This window comes from Stenella coeruleoalba (assembly GCF_951394435.1).
Source record: "Stenella coeruleoalba genome assembly, chromosome: 12".
Lineage (NCBI taxonomy): Eukaryota > Metazoa > Chordata > Mammalia > Artiodactyla > Delphinidae > Stenella > Stenella coeruleoalba.
This window is the reverse complement of record NC_137158.1, coordinates 22230390-22247364: the sequence shown is the minus strand read 5'-3', so window position 1 is coordinate 22247364 and position 16975 is coordinate 22230390. Positions and strand designations below refer to the sequence as shown.

Here is a 16975-nt window from a genome sequence, read left to right as displayed (position 1 = left end):
GCTCAAGCCCGAGAGCGGCTCAACACAAACTCCTGCTGCCCGACGCCCCGGCCTGGCCCCTGGGCCCCAGAGCCCCGCGGGCGCGGAGGATGGCCGGCCGCCGACAGGCGCAGACCAGCGCTGACGCCCGCTCGCCACCGCCCCCCGCGGGGTCCCAAGTCCCCAGTCCCAGCAGCCCCCGGCCTCACCTCTCTGAGTAGCCATGGTTCCCCGACAGCACCGCGCGGAACTGACGCGCTCCCGCTTCGCGCGCGCTGCGCAGGACACCGGGGACCGCCTCCTGGGGTCATAGAGACGAAAGCCGCTCGGCCTAGAGCGCCTCGCCGGCCGACCAGCCACGGATTCCCGCCCAGCCAAGCACAAAGATTAGGCTAATGAATCGGAAGGCTGCGGAAAACGGGAGGATCCGGATGGAGGAGAGGCCTATTCCGCCCAGTCTATGTTGACGAGTGCGTAAAACTCGGTTCCAAGGCGCTCTCTTGTAAACTACAACTCCCGGCCGGCTAAGGAAGCAGGAGTCAAGGGAGCGGAGCGTTGCCTTCTGGGAGCTGTAGTCCTCACCAGGTGACTGGGCGGCAAATAGGAACTGGGCTTAGACTTAGGGATTCGTGCCTGGCAAAGCTGTTGTAGCACCTCCAAGAACTCGTAAAGTAACAGAAACTTCTTTCGACAGCGTTGGCAACTTCTGTAACTTCCATGAAACTCCTTTGTTACCTCTTATTTAAACTTACAGTAATTCCCCTATATACCAACCTTCAAGTGGCGAACTTTCAAAGATGCGAACGTGCATTCCATCAACCCCAGGCGTGAGTGAAATTGCAGCTTGCCCTCCCTCTCCTATTGCTGACGATCCTTCAGCTCTACCATCTCCCACCTCCTCTCCCTCCTCCAGTCAGTAACTCTTCTTGCCTGTTCACTTGATGCCAGCGCGTATATGCCAGCTGTTGTACTGTACTGCTGTACTTTTCAAGATACTGTACTATAAGGTTTCAAATGTTTTATTTTTTGCTTGTTTTTTATGTATTATTTGTGTGAAAGTATTATAAACCTATTACAGTACTCTATAGCCGATTTTGTTAGTTGGGTACCTGGGCTAACTTTGTTGGACTTACGAACAAATTGGACTTACAAACATGTTCTCGGAACAGACCTCGTTCGTATGTAGGAGACTTACTGTATAGTTTATATTACATATTGTTCAGAAGTCTTGTGCCTGTGATCTCATCGTCAGCATTATCATTATGTTTACCTAGCCAGACATGCTAACTGCACGATCTTCGCACAACGAAAGGGCTCCGAAAACATTAAGACATATCAACAGGCATTTACTTCAATTGCTATGATCTCCACGTTCACTGAAGCATATTAATTAGCATAAGTGATGTTAGAAATAATTCTCTGGAAAATGAATGGTCTTCAAGATATGTGGATTAAAAATACTATGTAAGTACCTCAGTTCTTACAGGAACATGGGTACAAGATTCTGAGATGCCCAGCAGCCTACACCTTCTATGGCATGATCTTTCTCCAAAATGATTTTTTAAAGGTTTGGGTGGTCAATGTTATATACCATTGTCTTATCATTATATACATAGATATAGATATATAGTCTACATTATTGGAATATTTTTCATTCCTTATTAGCATCACATTAATATCAGAAGGGGCTCACAGAAGGTGATCACAGTTTATATAGTCAGACATTGGATTAATCTCACTTTGGAACAGTGTTGGATCTTCCCTCTGCCTGGTGTATGTGTGCTCACTGGTGCTGATCACCTCTTCCTGTAATTGGTACAGTTCTCACTTATGGAATTATTCAGTTCCATGCTGTGTATTTCTTATACGTACACTTAAACAAAAATTCATATGTGTACTTGAAATTAATTGTGAAAATTAAAAATATTCTATCAGACATTTCTTCTTTTGTTTTGTAACTACTGCTCTGTACAGTTTATTTATCTCTTCCCATTTTGGGGTATCATGATAGTCTCAACTTACTTCAATTAACTATAATTATTCTCCTCTGGACACTCAAATTGTCCCAGTATGGTCCCTGTAAGCCTACTCCTTTAAATCTGCACAAGCTTTTTGAAGCATTTTTGATTTCCACGTTCCAGGTTCCAGGCCAATCTTCATTCTTCCCTGTCCTAGGCCATGGAATCAACTACACTTCAAGAAGCTATGGTTCCTTCTGGGGGAGAATAGTATTAAACACACACACACACACACACACACACACACACACACCCCATAATTAGGGTGGTGGGTAAAATGCTTTGGGGCCAGTTTTGTGGCATTTCTGGTTCACATACATATCCTGCTGCTGAACCCCAGCTTTCATGTAAATTTTCATTGCCTGTGAAGACTTTCTACTCCATTGCCATAAGCCTTGACTAGATTTTGATGCCCTTGTCCTAACGTGATCAGCCCAAAACCACCAGGGACAAACCTATAGTCAGACAGAGTCAGGATTATTGGCTCATTCCAGCAAGAGAGACTGCACACCAGAATAACTGTGGGAAGTCTCAGGAAACAAAGGAAAAACAGAGTTATACAATGTGGGCGAAGAATGGAGTTAGGTGAAATTTAAAAAGAAGTGATATTTTGCAACAAAAAGAATAAAATACCTAGGAATAAACCTACCTAAGGAGACAAAAGACCTGTATGCAGAAAACTATAAGACAATGATGAAAGAAATTAAAGGTGATACAAACAGATGGAGAGATACACCATGTTCTTGGATTGGAAGAATCAACATTGTGAAAATGACTATACTACCCAAAGCAATCTACAGATTCAATGCAATCCCTATCAAACTACCAACGGCATTTTTCACAGAACTAGAACAAAAAATTGCACAGTTTGTATGGAAACACAAAAGACTCCGAATAGCCAAAGCAATCTTGAGAAAGAAAAACAGAGCTGAAGGAATCAGGCCTGCGGACTTCAGACTACACCACAATGCTACAGTAATCAAGACAGTATGGTACTGGCACAAAAACAGAAATATAGATCAATGCAACAGGATAGAAAGCCCAGAGATAAACCCAAACACATATGGTCACCTTACTTTTGATAAAGGAGGCAAGAATATACAATGGAGCAAAGACAGCCTCTTCAATAAGTGGTGCTGAGAAAACTGTACAGCTACATGTAAAAGAATGAAATTAGAACACTCCCTAACACCATACACAAAAATAAACTCAAAATGGATTAAAGACCTAAATGTAAGGCCAGACACTATAAAACTCTTAGAGGGGGCTTCCCTGGTGGCGCAGTGGTTGAGAGTCCGCCTGCCGATGCACGTGGGTTCGTGCCCCGCACGTGGGTTCGTGCCCCGCTCCGGGAAGATCCCACATGCCGCGGAGCGGCTGGGCCCGTGAGCCATGGCCGCTGAGCCTGCGCGTCTGGAGCCTGTGCTCCGCAGTGGGAGAGGCCACAACAGCGAGAGGCCCGGGTACCGCAAAAAAAAAAAAAAAAACTCTTAGAGGAAAACATAGACAGAACACTCTATGACATAAATCACAGCAAGATCCTTTTTTGACCCACCTCCTAGAGAAATGGAAATAAAAGCAAAAATGAACAAATGGGACCTAATGAAACTTTAAAACTTTTGCACAGCAAAGGAAACCATAAACAAGACAAAAAGACAACCCTCAGAATGGGAGAAAATATTTGCAAATGAAGCAACTGACAAAAGATTAATCTCCAAAATTTACAAACAGCTCATGCAGCTCAATATCAAAAAAACAACCCAATCCAAAAATGGGCAGAAGACCTAAATAGACATTTCTCAAAAGAAGATGTACAGGGCTTCCCTGGTGGCGCAGTGGTTGAGAGTCCGCCTGCCGATGCAGGGGACACGGGTTCGTGCCCCGGTCCGGGAGGATCCCACATGCCGCGGAGCGCCTGGGCCCGTGAGCCATGGCTGCTGAGCCTGCGCGTCCAGAGCCTGTGCTCCACAGCGGGAGAGGCCACAACAGTGAGAGGCCCGCAAAGTGCAAAAAAAAAAGAAGATATACAGATTGCCAACAAACACATGAAAGGATGCCCAACATCACTAATCATTAGAGAAATGCAAATCAAAACTACATTGAGGTATCACCTCACACCAGCCAGAATGGCCATCATCAAAAAATCTACAAATGCTGGAGAGGGTGTGGAGAAAAGGGAACCCTCTTGCACTGTTGGTGGGAATGTAAATTGATCCAGCCACTATGGAGAACAGTACGGAGGTTCCTTAAAAAACTAAAAATAGAACTACCATATGACCCAGCAATCCCACTACTGGGCATATACACTGAGAAAACCATAATTCAAAAAGTCATGTACCACAATGTCCATTGCAGCTCTATTTACAATAGCCAGGACATGGAAACAACCTAAGTGTCCATCAACAGATGAATGGATAAAGAAGATATGGCACATATATACAATGGAATATTACTCAGCCATAAAAAGAAATAAAACTGAGTTATTTGTAGTGAGGTGGATGGACCTAGAGTCTGTCATACAGAGTGAAGTAAGTCAGAAAGAGCAAAACAAATACCGTGTGCTAATACATATATATGGAACCTAAAAAAAAAAAAAAAAAGTGGTTCTGAAGAACCTAGGGGCAGGACAGGAATAAAGACGCAGACGTAGAGAATGGACTTGAGGACACGGGGAGGGGAAGGGTAAGCTGAGACGAAGTGAGACAGTGGCATGGACATATATACACTACCAAATGTAAAATAGATAGCTAGTGGGAAGCAGCCACATAGCACAGGGAGATCAGCTCGGTGCTTTGTGACCACCTAGAAGGGTGGGGTAGGGAGGGAGGGAGACGTAAGAGGGAAGAGATATGGGGATATATGTGTATGTATAGCTGATTCACTTTGTTATAAAGCAGAAACTAACACACCATTGTAAAGCAAGTATACTCCAATAAAGATGTTAAATAATAAATAAATAAAAAGCAGCAATATTTTGATAGCTTCAAAGCAGGGCTGTGTGTGAAAAACTCAACATCAGATCTGGACTGCAGAACAGTCTCAGGATCCTGTTTCTTGGAAACTCTGAAGTTACTATAGATGTGGACTGCTGTATTCAGGAGCCCCTTAAATGAAGGCTTTGCACCTAGGTTGGAAACTGAGGCTGCTTCTTTGTGTCAAAGTGACTTAAATCCTTCAAGCAAGGAAGGAGTGTTTCATTCTTACTGATACAATTTCAACAGCAAGGTTCCTAGTAGCATACGATTTTAGAGAACAAAATTTTTCAGTGAAATAGAAAGCAGACACTTAGAAAAGGGGGTTGTTATTATACTTTACAACTGTAGCATATCCTTGAGAGGTATGTTATGTCCTGTTAACTCTGCAGCTGGGATTTCTGTGCTCGTTATCCCAGCCCAATGAATGGCCAAGCAGATATTTATAATATTCTTAGTTGAAGCTAGTTTTTACTTTCTCATTTCTAATTATCCTAAGTCTTCGAGGGCGAATGTCAGTTGAATGTGTTTCTTTTATGTATGCCTAGTTTTCTAGACAAACCTTGGTTAGGGCAAGGAGCAGCCATCTCCAACATGTGAGCCATAAGCTCATTTGCCTGATGATGGAATAACCTTACAGCAGCCGTTACTGTTTCCATTTGAGACCCCAGTGATATTCACTATCCATCTGAGACCATTTGAGACCCCAGTGATTGTCACTATCAAACTGCAGCGTTTGTCTCGATACCCTGCTCACTTCTATCTCTGCTCTGGTATCAGGGCTACCCTAGTCTCAGTGAACTGTGCGAAAGGAAGCCCACTATGTCTCCATTAGTAACAAAGCATATAAAAGTGTGAACTTCATTCATTAAACAAGAAGACTGTGCAGGAAGCAAATGCCAAAAGGCTTAAGGAGGCTGTAGTTCAACTATGGTAGCTGTATAATAGATTACTAAAAGTGGTAAGGTCTAAAGTACAGTAAACCATTAACCATAAAGAACTGTGTGGACAAATCTCCAACTGTAGACAGAGTGAGATTAAGCATATTATTCTCATTCTGCTATTAAGAAAACATCCAAAGCCAATTTGCTAGGTTATTATTTTAAAACAACTCTTTCCTACGGTATAAAATTACTAAAGAGAAGCCAGAAGAATTGTTGCATTTTAGAATTGAGAAAATTTGTTTTAAAATACAAAGAGACAAGGGCTTCCCTGGTGGCGCAGTGGTTGAGAGTCCGCCTGCCGATGCGGGGGACACGGGTTCGTGCCCCGGTTTGGGAGGATCCCACATGCCGCGGAGCGGCTGGGCCTGTGGGCCATGGCCGCTGAGCCTGCGCGTCCGGAGCCTGTGCTCGGCAGCAGGAGAGGCCACAGCAGTGAGAGGCCCGCGTACCGCAAAAAAAAAAAAAAAAAAAAAAAATACAAAGAGACAATGTACAATTCAGTGTCTGAACTAAAAGAGTTAAATATGAGTAAAAATCATCAGTATCTAAACATTTCTCATTTGAGCTTAACTCTCCCTTGCCTCTGCTTCCATTTTTAGTTACCATAATCCCGTTTCTCTTTTCCTGCCAGTCCCTGGTAAGTACTTTGTACTTAGTTGTACAATTTTCTGCTTCGCTGGCTGCAATCTTATTTCTACTCAAGCCAACTCTATTAAAACAGCTTAGCCGCTGCCAACTCCATTCCTCATTCTCTTGGGTTTGTTCATCAGACATTTACTAAAAGTCCTAATGTGCCAGCATTATTCTAGGCACTAAGAGCTAGAAAACAGAAATCGGGGAAAACGAGGATGGGAATGCAGCAGAAATGAAACACTGGGGCTTCTCTCCTGGCTAACAATGACAAGGCACTTACCAGACAAATGCTTTACACGTGTTAACTAACTCATTTAATCCTCTCAACAAGCCAATGAGTTGGGAAATGTTATTACACCAGTTTTTATGATGAAGAAACTGCAGCGGAGAGATATTAAATAACACAGCTAATAAGTAGTAGACCTAGACTTTACTTCCATAATCACAGAGATTCCTTTACGTCTTTTTCTACTCTTCTGACTGTTCCTCTGTCTTATCTCTTCCTCCTCATTCCATCCCCATTCGTTGGGGATGATCCCCCAAATTATCTATCTCCAGATCAAATTCCAGTCACCTCTGCTTTACTATCTTTGTCATTTCTTAAACTCAAAATTTCCAGTACCGAACACATTATCTTTTTTGACCAACCAGTTCCTCTTCTCAATTATCCTCTGTTTCCTAGCAACCCTAGGGTAGAGACTTTGATTTTCCCTTCCCTTCCCTGGAATGTTAGATTCCCTTCATTAAATCTCACATTTGCGCCTTCATGTCTTCCATTACTGCAATGCCCTAACTCTTGTAACAGCTTCCTCACCATCTCCCCAATTCCAGTATCTCCCTTCCACAATGGATCTTCTGTTCAAGAATCTGCCACAGTTTTCTAATATCCTACTACAGGAACGCAACACATTCCTCTGCCTGGCTTTCAGAGTCCTCCAAAATCTATACAACCCTGCTTATCCAACTTTATTTCCCACCACCTTCCCCATAGATGTTCTTACTTTGCCTCTCAGTTTTTCTCCCTCTTTTCCAAAAACTACTTTGCGACTGAACTACCACCTTGACTATTAGAATAATCACTCAACCAGTACTCTGCTTCCAGTTTGTCCTTTCTTTCATTCCTTTTCTTTTAAAATTCATTCATCCAACAAGGTACTATAACAATACCAGGGATATAAGAATGGCTAAAACACAGTTCAACTCTCAAGAAATGCACAGTCTAACAGGGAGAATACAGATGAACACATATAGACCTTTTTACTTCAAGTGTTATAATAAGAATATGAATAAAATCCAATGAAAACCCAAAGGAAGAGCAATTAATTCTCTCAAAGGTGATGGGGAAAACCTTCATTGAAAAAGTAAAGTCTGATCAACAGATTTCATGGGGACAAACAGATTTCCTGAGGGTGTCTGTGGAGTACATTCCAGGGGACAGAGTGACAAGCAAGCACAGAGAGGGATGGTATCAAAGACCATAACACACTCGAAGAGTTTGGGCTCCATTTGCCTGTATGTGTAGTGTGTGCAGAGAGCATGAGGGGGCAGAAAATGAAACTGGAAGATACATGGATATATATGAAAAGTCTTATAGAATATGGCAAGGAGTTTTTATCCCCCAGATAATGGAAAAGTGTCTTTTTAAACAAGGGAAGCGAAGGTTGTAGGGGAGGAAGCCAGGTGACCTGATCAAATTTGTGTGTTAGAAAAGTTACGCCGATGAATCAGGCAATAGGACTAAGTCCTAAACTACGGCAATAGCAGTGAGAATAGGGAGACACGGTTCCCAAAGGCAGATGAAGCCAAGTCAACAGGGCTTGGTGACTAGTTAAATGCAGGGGCTGTGTGAGAAAGACAATCCAGAAGTTTTTAATTTATGCTACTGAGTAGGTAGCGATGCCTTTGACCACAGAAGGAAATACAGAGAGAGAAACAAGTTCGGTAGAGGAAATGAGTTCGGCCTGTGACCTGCTGAAATGGGGGTAACCGACTGACACTGGGTCCAACATATGGTTGGAAATCTTTAGAGAGTGATGGGGCTTGGGTAGACAGTGGAGGTCTTGGGAGAAGATGAGTTTACCGTTTGATCTAGCTCCCTGCATTCTCATTCTGTTGTACTTACCAGATGACTTTCTGATGTTTAGCTTTTCATATAGTATGTGGTATTTTTATGCACTTGGCAATTCTACTTTCAGCCCTAACCTGGTAACCCCAAATTGTGGCTTATCAGCCATCCTTTTCTGTGTTTAAAAATCTTGCAGAATCAAAGGAGGGTTGATTAGAACAGGTAAAATCAAATTCCTGAATTTGCAAAGTTTAGTATTAGCTGTAACCACCCTCTTCAGGTACAGAGCCCTCCCAACCCCATGTCCACTCCACCCCACCCCCAGGCCTTGCCTCAACAGCCAGCCAGCCCATCTTTAACTTCATTTTTAAACTACAGGTATGATAAACAACAAGGTCCTACTGTAGAGCACGGGGAACAATATTCAATATCCTGTGATAAACCATAATGGAAAAGAATATAAAAAAGGATGTAGATATATGGATAACTGAATCACTTTGCTGTACAGCAGAAATTAACACATTGTAAATCAACTATACTTCAGTAAAAAAATTAAACTACAGGTATGAAAATCATGACAACTTAGAAGTAGATCTGTTTGAAGTTTACCTTTATAGTATCTGAGAAAAATGGATTTTGAAGCATATCATATTATAAGTAACATTTAACCTACATAGAAAATAAATTATACAAACACCTTAGTAAGAGTCACCTAAGCCAAAAATATGTGCTAAATATAAATGACACCCCCTGCCCCAGGCTTAACAGGCCCTCTGCCTGAGAGACTTCATTATCCATGCTTAGGTATTGGGAGTGTGTAAGGCAGCAACAAAACAACAGCTCTAAAATTTGGCTATCAGTAATTGACAGGGGCCCTAAACACAACCTATGGAGTTAGGCAAATAGGTCAAAGGAGTGAAGTAGGAGACCCGTAAGGCAGCAAGAATTAAAACCAGAAGTACCTGCCCTACGAAAGGGCAAAGCTACTAGTTACAGGAATGCTGGCCGAGTGCTGCTAGATACGCCGATCTTTTCAAGGGGCCAGAATCCAGATTCCATGTAAAATTTCCAGGTTTTAAAAAACATCATGTGGGACTTCCCTGGTGGTCCAGTGGGTAAGACTCCGCGCTCCCAATGCAGGGGGCCCAGGTTGGACCCCTGGTCAGGGAACTAGATCCTGCATGCATGCCGCAACTAAGAGTTCACATGCCCCCCACATGCCACAACTAAGAAGTCCGCATGCTGCAACTAAAGATCCCGCATGCCACAACGAAGATCCTGCATGCCTCAACTAAGACCCAGTGCAGCCAAAATAAATTTTTAAAAATACATAATAAAAATAAATAAATGCTTTTTAAAATAAAATTTAAAAAAATAAAAACATCATGTGGATCTTTGTTCCAACTGTTCCAAATTAGTGAGGTCTTATTACATATCAATTTAATCCATGGTGCATTTAATAGCTAATGAAGCTGAAAATATTGATTATGGTTTAAATTTTTAATGTTCAACATTAAATATGATTTTAGAAATAAACTCCTATCCCAGGTACAATAATCTTATATCAATATATAAAAAGTTATCTAAATAAATTTCTATCCCATGCATAACAATCTTATATATATTACTATCTAATCATCTTATATTAATATCTAATAATTTCAGTCTTAATGCTGCCAAACTTTTTCTTACAAGTCAAAGAGGAATGGACAGAGTTTTACTTTGCAATTTTAATAGAATGAAAAATGTATTACAGAAAACGATTTTTCATTTGTTGTAGCAGTTTGACAGTGCACATGGGTGAGAACCCAAAAACATTCATACCACCAATGAACGTGCCAGCCCCACAAAATTAGCTAATTTTCATGGATGCAAAAATACTTTTAAATATTTGCCATTGTTCACAATTTAGTGGTATCTACGTTAAAAGTGTGGTCTCTAACTAGGTTTCATCAATGGCTCTAGTTAAGTTCACCTTGATTTCACAGGTGGTCTTGGTATGGCCCCCGCGGAAACCAGCTACATAAATCTGGGGCCGGGGCACTTGGCTGCTGGCTTCCCTCATTGACTGTGTGCTAGCATCCTTTGAAGGGTACACCTGGGAACAATTTTCTCTTCTCATGTGACTAAGATCAGTCTGTACCGAGTGAGTAACTTTCCGACGCAAATTGGCCTAAGTAGAAAGAGAATACACAGGAATGAACATTTCTCTAAAGAACAAATAAAATACTGTCAGGTACCAGTTAGTATCGGCCTTTTTTTTTCATCTCAATCCACAAAGAAATTAGTCCTGCAACATAGCATGTTTCTGCAAAACATTAAAACACTGGAAAATTTAGAACATAACAGAAAATAAATACCCTTGGCTGAGAAGTAGGAAAATAGATTAAATAATGAAAATGGACCCAAAGAGAGAACACACAGATTCAAACCTACAGTGAGCTCAATTCTTTGTTAATATAATAATTCATTCATTATTATACTTTGAGAGTCATATAACTTGGATTTTCCCACCATTCTTGGCTTATTTTTTTAAAAGACAACAATTTAAGATTTCCATTGTCTTACCTAAATGGGCTTCACCCAAAACTTCTAATATAAAAAGCTCTGATGTTTCCAGATAATACTTTACATTTTTCTACATTATGCTTACTCCTTTTATGGATTACAACTAAACATGAGATTAAACAGTTTGCTCAGGCTGGGAAGCAAGGAGGAGTTTATAAAAAAAGAGAATAAGAGTTTTATTGAAGTTGTGGTAAAGTCCAAGGAAAAAACTCAGAAGGGATTACAGCATGTGAGTTAAGAAGGAGAGACCTGGAATTAGAGGAAACATTTCAGCGTTTGAGACACTGCAGGTGACTGAGAACCAAAACTACTTCTCCCACACACAGCTTATTGTCTACATTAACAGGACTTTGCTATTCCTTTGTCTTCGCTAGCATAATTTTATTATTCCAAGAGACTCTTGCCAAAGCACATAACTTGATTGTTCATTACAGAACATGATGCATGTTCTGAAAGCTGCATGACTCTTCAGTGGTAAGCATTAACACACAGAAGAAGCCCTAAGACTCTGCGTCCCTTGCCTGAAGATTCACCTTGCTATTCCCATCAATCCTGGACTGCTTTTTCATAATCTTTACAACCCAATTCAGGCCCCCAACACATCCCCTGACTGAGCCCAGGCATCAAAAGACCTGCCTTCAACCAAACTTCAAAGTCTCAATAAATCCCGACCTTGCTGTTCCCCCTCTGAGACATTGCAAAGCTCTGCTGAAGGGTGGTTCCGTTACAGCTCTAAGCCATATATTCAGCTTTGTCTTATCAACAGGTCATGTTGGTAATACATGGGGAGCTGGCATTCAACATGCTGCAATTCTAGGGGATAATTCCATCTAAGGTGGGAAGAAGAATGAAGTCGAGGAGTGAGAAGACAGGGGGGTCCAGTCAGTATGAGGTTCAGCCCCATTGAACACCGCATTCTCTTAACATTTCCAGGCCAGACCTAATCTGCCACCTATACCTCCCATATCCTGTCCAACCATCACTCCTCTCTTCTCCTTTGTCTATGTGTATCTCAAGACCAACTTAAAATGTCACCTAAGTCAATGGGGCACAATTTTTATTTCACTTCTGTTATACCACTTACCAAGAGATACTAAAATATTTTTAGTGTATCAATGTCACTTGCTAGACTATTAGTTCCTGAAGAACAAGGTGGTAGGATATATATACATTACCCAGTATACATCTGATGAGCTCAAGTGAGTCTAGTATTGATAGATAACAGAAAAGAATGCAGGGAATGGGAGCTTCATGAACTACAGAAGAGTAAATGGTAAGAATGCTAATGGAACAATGATCCAGAACAGGGGTCCCCAACCCCTGGGCCGAGGACCAGTACCAGTCCGCAGCTTGTTAGGACCCGGGCCGCACAGCAGGAGGTGAGCGGCAGGCGAGCGAACGAAGCTTCATCTGCCGCCCCCCATCGCCCCCATCGCTCCCCATCGCCCCCCATCGTCCCCTATCCCTCCCCATCGCCCCCATCGCTCCCCATCGTCCCCATCGCTCCCCATCGCTCCCCATCGTCCCCATCGCTCCCCATCGCCCCCATCGCCCCCATCGCTCCCCATCGCCCCCATCTCCATCGCCCCCGTCGCTCCCCAACGCCCCCGTCGCTCCCCATCGCCCCCCATCGCCCCCATCGCCCCCATCGCTCCCCATCGCCTCCCATCGCCCCCCATCGCTCCCCATCGCCCCCCATCGCCCCCATCGCCCCCATCGCTCCCCATCGCCCCCCATCGCTCCCCACCGCCCCCATCGCCCCCAACGCTCCCCATCGCCCCCATCGCTCCCCATCGCCTCCCATCGACCCCCATCACTCCCTATCGCTCCCCATTGCCCCCATCGCTCTCCATCGCTCCCCATCGCTCCCCATCGCTCCCCATCGCTCCCCATCCCTCCCCATCGCCCCCATCGCTCCCCATCGCTCCCATCGCCCCCATCGCTCCCATCACCGCCTGAGCCATCCCCCACCTCCCCCGTGGAAAAACTGTCTTCCATGAAACTGGTCCCTGGTGCCAAAAAGGTTGGGGACCGCTGATCTGGAAAATATTCCAGGAAGCTGAACCTTCCTCATCTTGAGAAATCAGGGGACTGAAAAGCTGCCACCAGAGAGGGTGGCAAGGGAAATGATGTGGTTAGTGAAAAGAGAGACTGAATATACAAACGGACCTAGGTTGGACCTTATATGATAACAGAACTCGAACCCACACCTCTGCAGCAACCAGTCTTGGAAGCCAAACCACAACCTCGGTAGCTGTAGCAATCAGCTCAGAAGAGCAGAACAGCCCTATTTTTTTTTTTCCTGCTGTCTCCCCTTCCATCTCTGGACCAACTAGAGAAAGCCAAATATGCTCACTAAACCAATCACAAAAGATACCCCCCACACACATCGCCCGCTGCTAGTTAGCCCGCCTCCAGTTTCCCCTGTCAACATCCTCCAGTCAGAGGAATACCTGAAGCCTTCCCCTTTTTCACTATAAAACTTTCTCACTCCTCTCCCCAACTTTGAGTCTCTGCCAAACACAAGTGATGGTGACTGGCTCCCTTGATATAGCAAGCTTCGAATAAATGGCCTCTGTTCTCATTTGAGTAGTCTTCCTTTATTTCCACACCTGATTTCCATTAAAGAGCTGGATAAAATACACTGAGAAAAGGCTACAGTTATAAAAAGAGCTTGTTCCTTCACACTATAAATATTTGTTGTTTAAAATGACCAGATACTATCAAAAGGAAGAGTGGGGGGAAATTCCACTGAGTCAGATAGGGATGAGAGTTTCAAAGAAGGCTTCAAGGGTAGGTACCTACTGTGATTAAGATGACTGCGAATCAGAAGGACAAGTGAGACGTCTGGAGAGAACAAGTTGACAATAAGAGGGGACTGTATCTGTGCTATAACAGCAGTAACATTCTGCTCCTCAAAAAAAAGTCCAAGAAAGAGAAGGGTATGCTTCAAATGATTAGAGGAAGCTGCAGGGCTTCAAATGATTAGAGGAAGCTGCAGGGCTTCAAATGATTAGAGGAAGCTGCAGGGCTTCAAATACTAGCACCTTATAGTATTTGAGCACAATTAATTAAAACTATTATATACATCAGTAGAGAGACAGAGTAGAGATTGAGAAAAGGAGATAGAAAGATAGCAACTATCATTGTTCTAGTTACTGGCTGATATAATTTGAGAGCAGTTTCATGCTTCTGTATTTCTATATATGCTTAAAACTAGAAGATAGGGACTTCCCTGGTGGCGCAGTGGTTAAGAATCCACCTGCCAATGCAGGGTACACGGGTTCGATCCCTGGTTCGGGAAGATTCCCACATGTCTCGGAGCAACTAAGCCCGTGCGCCACAACTACTGAGCCCACGTGCCACAACTACTGAGTCCGTGTGCCACAACTACTGAAGCCCACATGCCTAGAGACCGTGCTCCGCAACAGGAGAAGCCACCACAATGAGAAGCCCTTGCACTGTAACAAAGAGTGGGCCCCGCTCGCTGCAACTAGAGAAAGCCCACGCGCAGCAACAAAGACCAAATGCAGCCAAAAATAAATAAGTAAACTAATTAAAAAAAAAAACCTAGAAGATAATCTTACAATGTAAAGCTGGAAAATTATAAATTATACTAATTATTTTTATTTTAGCAAAAAAACTGTGTACAACTCACTATTTTATATAAATAATTTAGCTTACCAACTCTATGAGTAACAACATATTAAAATTCCCCAACCTATAAATAATTTTAGAAAATATTGTTACAAACCAATTTTATAGCTTTTCTTCTTAATTCCCATTCATTCCACTCATATGATCTCACAATTGTTGGTGGCAATAAATGTGTATCCGTCTGTGTGCTACTTTCACACTTTGCAATTGGTTTTATATAATGTTTGTCAACCTCTTTCATCTAAAGAAGTGGAGTTTTGTAATTAATATTTGTAAAAAATAAACATTATTTACAGATAACTGAAATATTTAGCTAAAATTGACAAAATATTGGGAAAACAACATGAAACATACTTGTAAATACCAGCAAAATTTAAAAAGTTCATAATTAGCGAGCCAAATGTAATTACTTTCCCAGGCATTAGGAATTTGTGCCTGATTTTTTGAACTTAATGTAAGAGGTGTATTTTGGAAGGAGAAAGCCTAACATCACTCATCCCAAGTCAAATGTCCCGCTCCAATGTTCACAGTGGGGAGCATAAGTGAATACCTTACTGGAAATGGACAGAAGTTTAGGATAGCTATTAAAGATTAGGTATACATCACATTTGTTTAAAGTATCAGAACATCTTTAGAAGATATCTTAAACTCAAGCTCTGCATACACAGCAGATTATTATCTCTTTTAGTGGAATAGATTCATCTTTCTGCCAAAGCACCCAGAAGCTCACTATTAAAATATTAAGTATTCAGTGATTCCAGGCGAAACAAGTTATGATTATGCTGGAAATGAAGTTGCTAGAGCGGGTGGCAGAGGTTTAAGAAACTCAAGTCCTAGTAAAGAGGAGGGGCAAGAGATGAACTTCTTTCCCCAAATCAAGAAACAGATGATTACTGAACGCCTACCATTGAGCGTAAGATATAATTTTTGCCTTCAAAATGATCTTATGATATACTTAGGTAGGTAAAAAGATGCTGAAAAGATAATTTACAATATTATGCAAGTAAATGGCAAGAAAAAATAATGAATACAGCATTGAAATATGAAGAAAGAATACTCACTTCCATAGGTATTAAAGGTCAGTGAAGGATTAATTACACAGGATTAAGTACACAGAAAGGGAAAAACAAGACCAGATATGTAGAGGAAAACTGTTCTTTAATAGACAAGTATCTACACACAGCACACCTTCCTGGTTATCTGCTTCTAGCCTTTCATTGTCTTTGTGCTATCTTAAAAGGGCAGCTGGAGCATCACATCAACAGACTGGCAGTGTGGTATGAGAACAAGAGTGCCAACAGCTGCCCCCTTCTGACCTAGTTGTCCTTGGCTGGATGTCAGTCTTCTTGCCCAAGTGTTCAGACCATCCTCTGTTCCTCACTGTCACCAGCCCCATCGTCCTCTTACCAGTCACTGCTGGGATCCCTGCCAACCTGGTCAGTCGTATCCACACCCACCTGCTTCACTGTCAAAATGTTGATAAATATAACAAACACAAACCATTTATAAACCATGTATTGCGGGGTTTTAGTTTAGTGAGTTTAAAAGAGGTAAATTAAACAAGAGAGGATGACAGAAAGAGCAATTAAAATGTGAACAGTACAAATGAGAGACAAAGAGGAAGGAAACAAGGATACACAGTGGTAGAATGTGAGCCCCGTGCAGGCAGGGGTTGCTACCTGCTTTGTTCACTGTGCCCAGAATCATGCCTGGTGCACAGCAAGCGGCTCAGTAAGTGTCTGCTGAATGAATTAAGGAATCGGCACACACACACACACACAGAAACACACCTTCAGATCCATTTTGTGGCCTTTCAGACTACTGCAATTTAAACCTGTTAAATTATTTTACAGTTCTGAGCCTAAGTTACCACCTATGTTATTTGTGCTAAGCTCCTTCCATTTTAGATAAGGAAATACTGTAGTTCCAATTATTTATCTAAATGTAGTCTTGCTCTCTCAGATTTTTCCAGTCTAATTCATCAATTTAACTCCTTGTCCTGTTTTCATTTATTCTTTGTGGATTTCCTTAGTTTCCATCTTCAGATGTGAACCCCTTTCAGATAACCTGTAAAGGCCCTCATTCTGACCCTGTCTCTTGCCTGGACTTGGGGGACCATTCTACAGCAAAACGTAACTT

At 42.4% G+C, this 16975-nt stretch overlaps 2 protein-coding genes across 14 annotated transcripts in view; both read right to left on the bottom strand.

Moving 5' to 3' along the window:
• Positions 1-474, bottom strand: part of SLC35A1 (solute carrier family 35 member A1) — a 28115-nt gene extending 27641 nt beyond the window's left edge. The window contains exon 1 of one of the 3 annotated variants that reach the window (XM_079938819.1): positions 189-474. In XM_079938819.1, coding sequence (XP_079794945.1) covers positions 189-204 — 16 coding nt within the window. In that variant the 5' untranslated portion in view covers positions 205-474. The remainder of the gene's footprint in view (positions 1-188) is intronic. The other 2 variants (XM_079938818.1, XM_079938820.1) reach the window with 2 other exon arrangements.
• Positions 475-10352: 9878 nt separating this feature from the next.
• CFAP206 (cilia and flagella associated protein 206) overlaps positions 10353-16975 on the bottom strand; it is a 32657-nt gene continuing 26034 nt past the window's right edge. For 10 of the 11 annotated variants that reach the window (XM_079939761.1, XM_079939760.1, XM_079939763.1 and 7 more), the window contains 2 exons: positions 14934-15077; positions 10353-10784 (listed from right to left, as the gene is read on the bottom strand). In XM_079939761.1, the coding sequence (XP_079795887.1) occupies positions 10554-10784; positions 14934-15077 (375 nt within the window). In that variant the 3' untranslated portion in view covers positions 10353-10553. The remainder of the gene's footprint in view (positions 10785-14933; positions 15078-16975) is intronic. The other variant, XM_079939766.1, reaches the window with a different exon arrangement.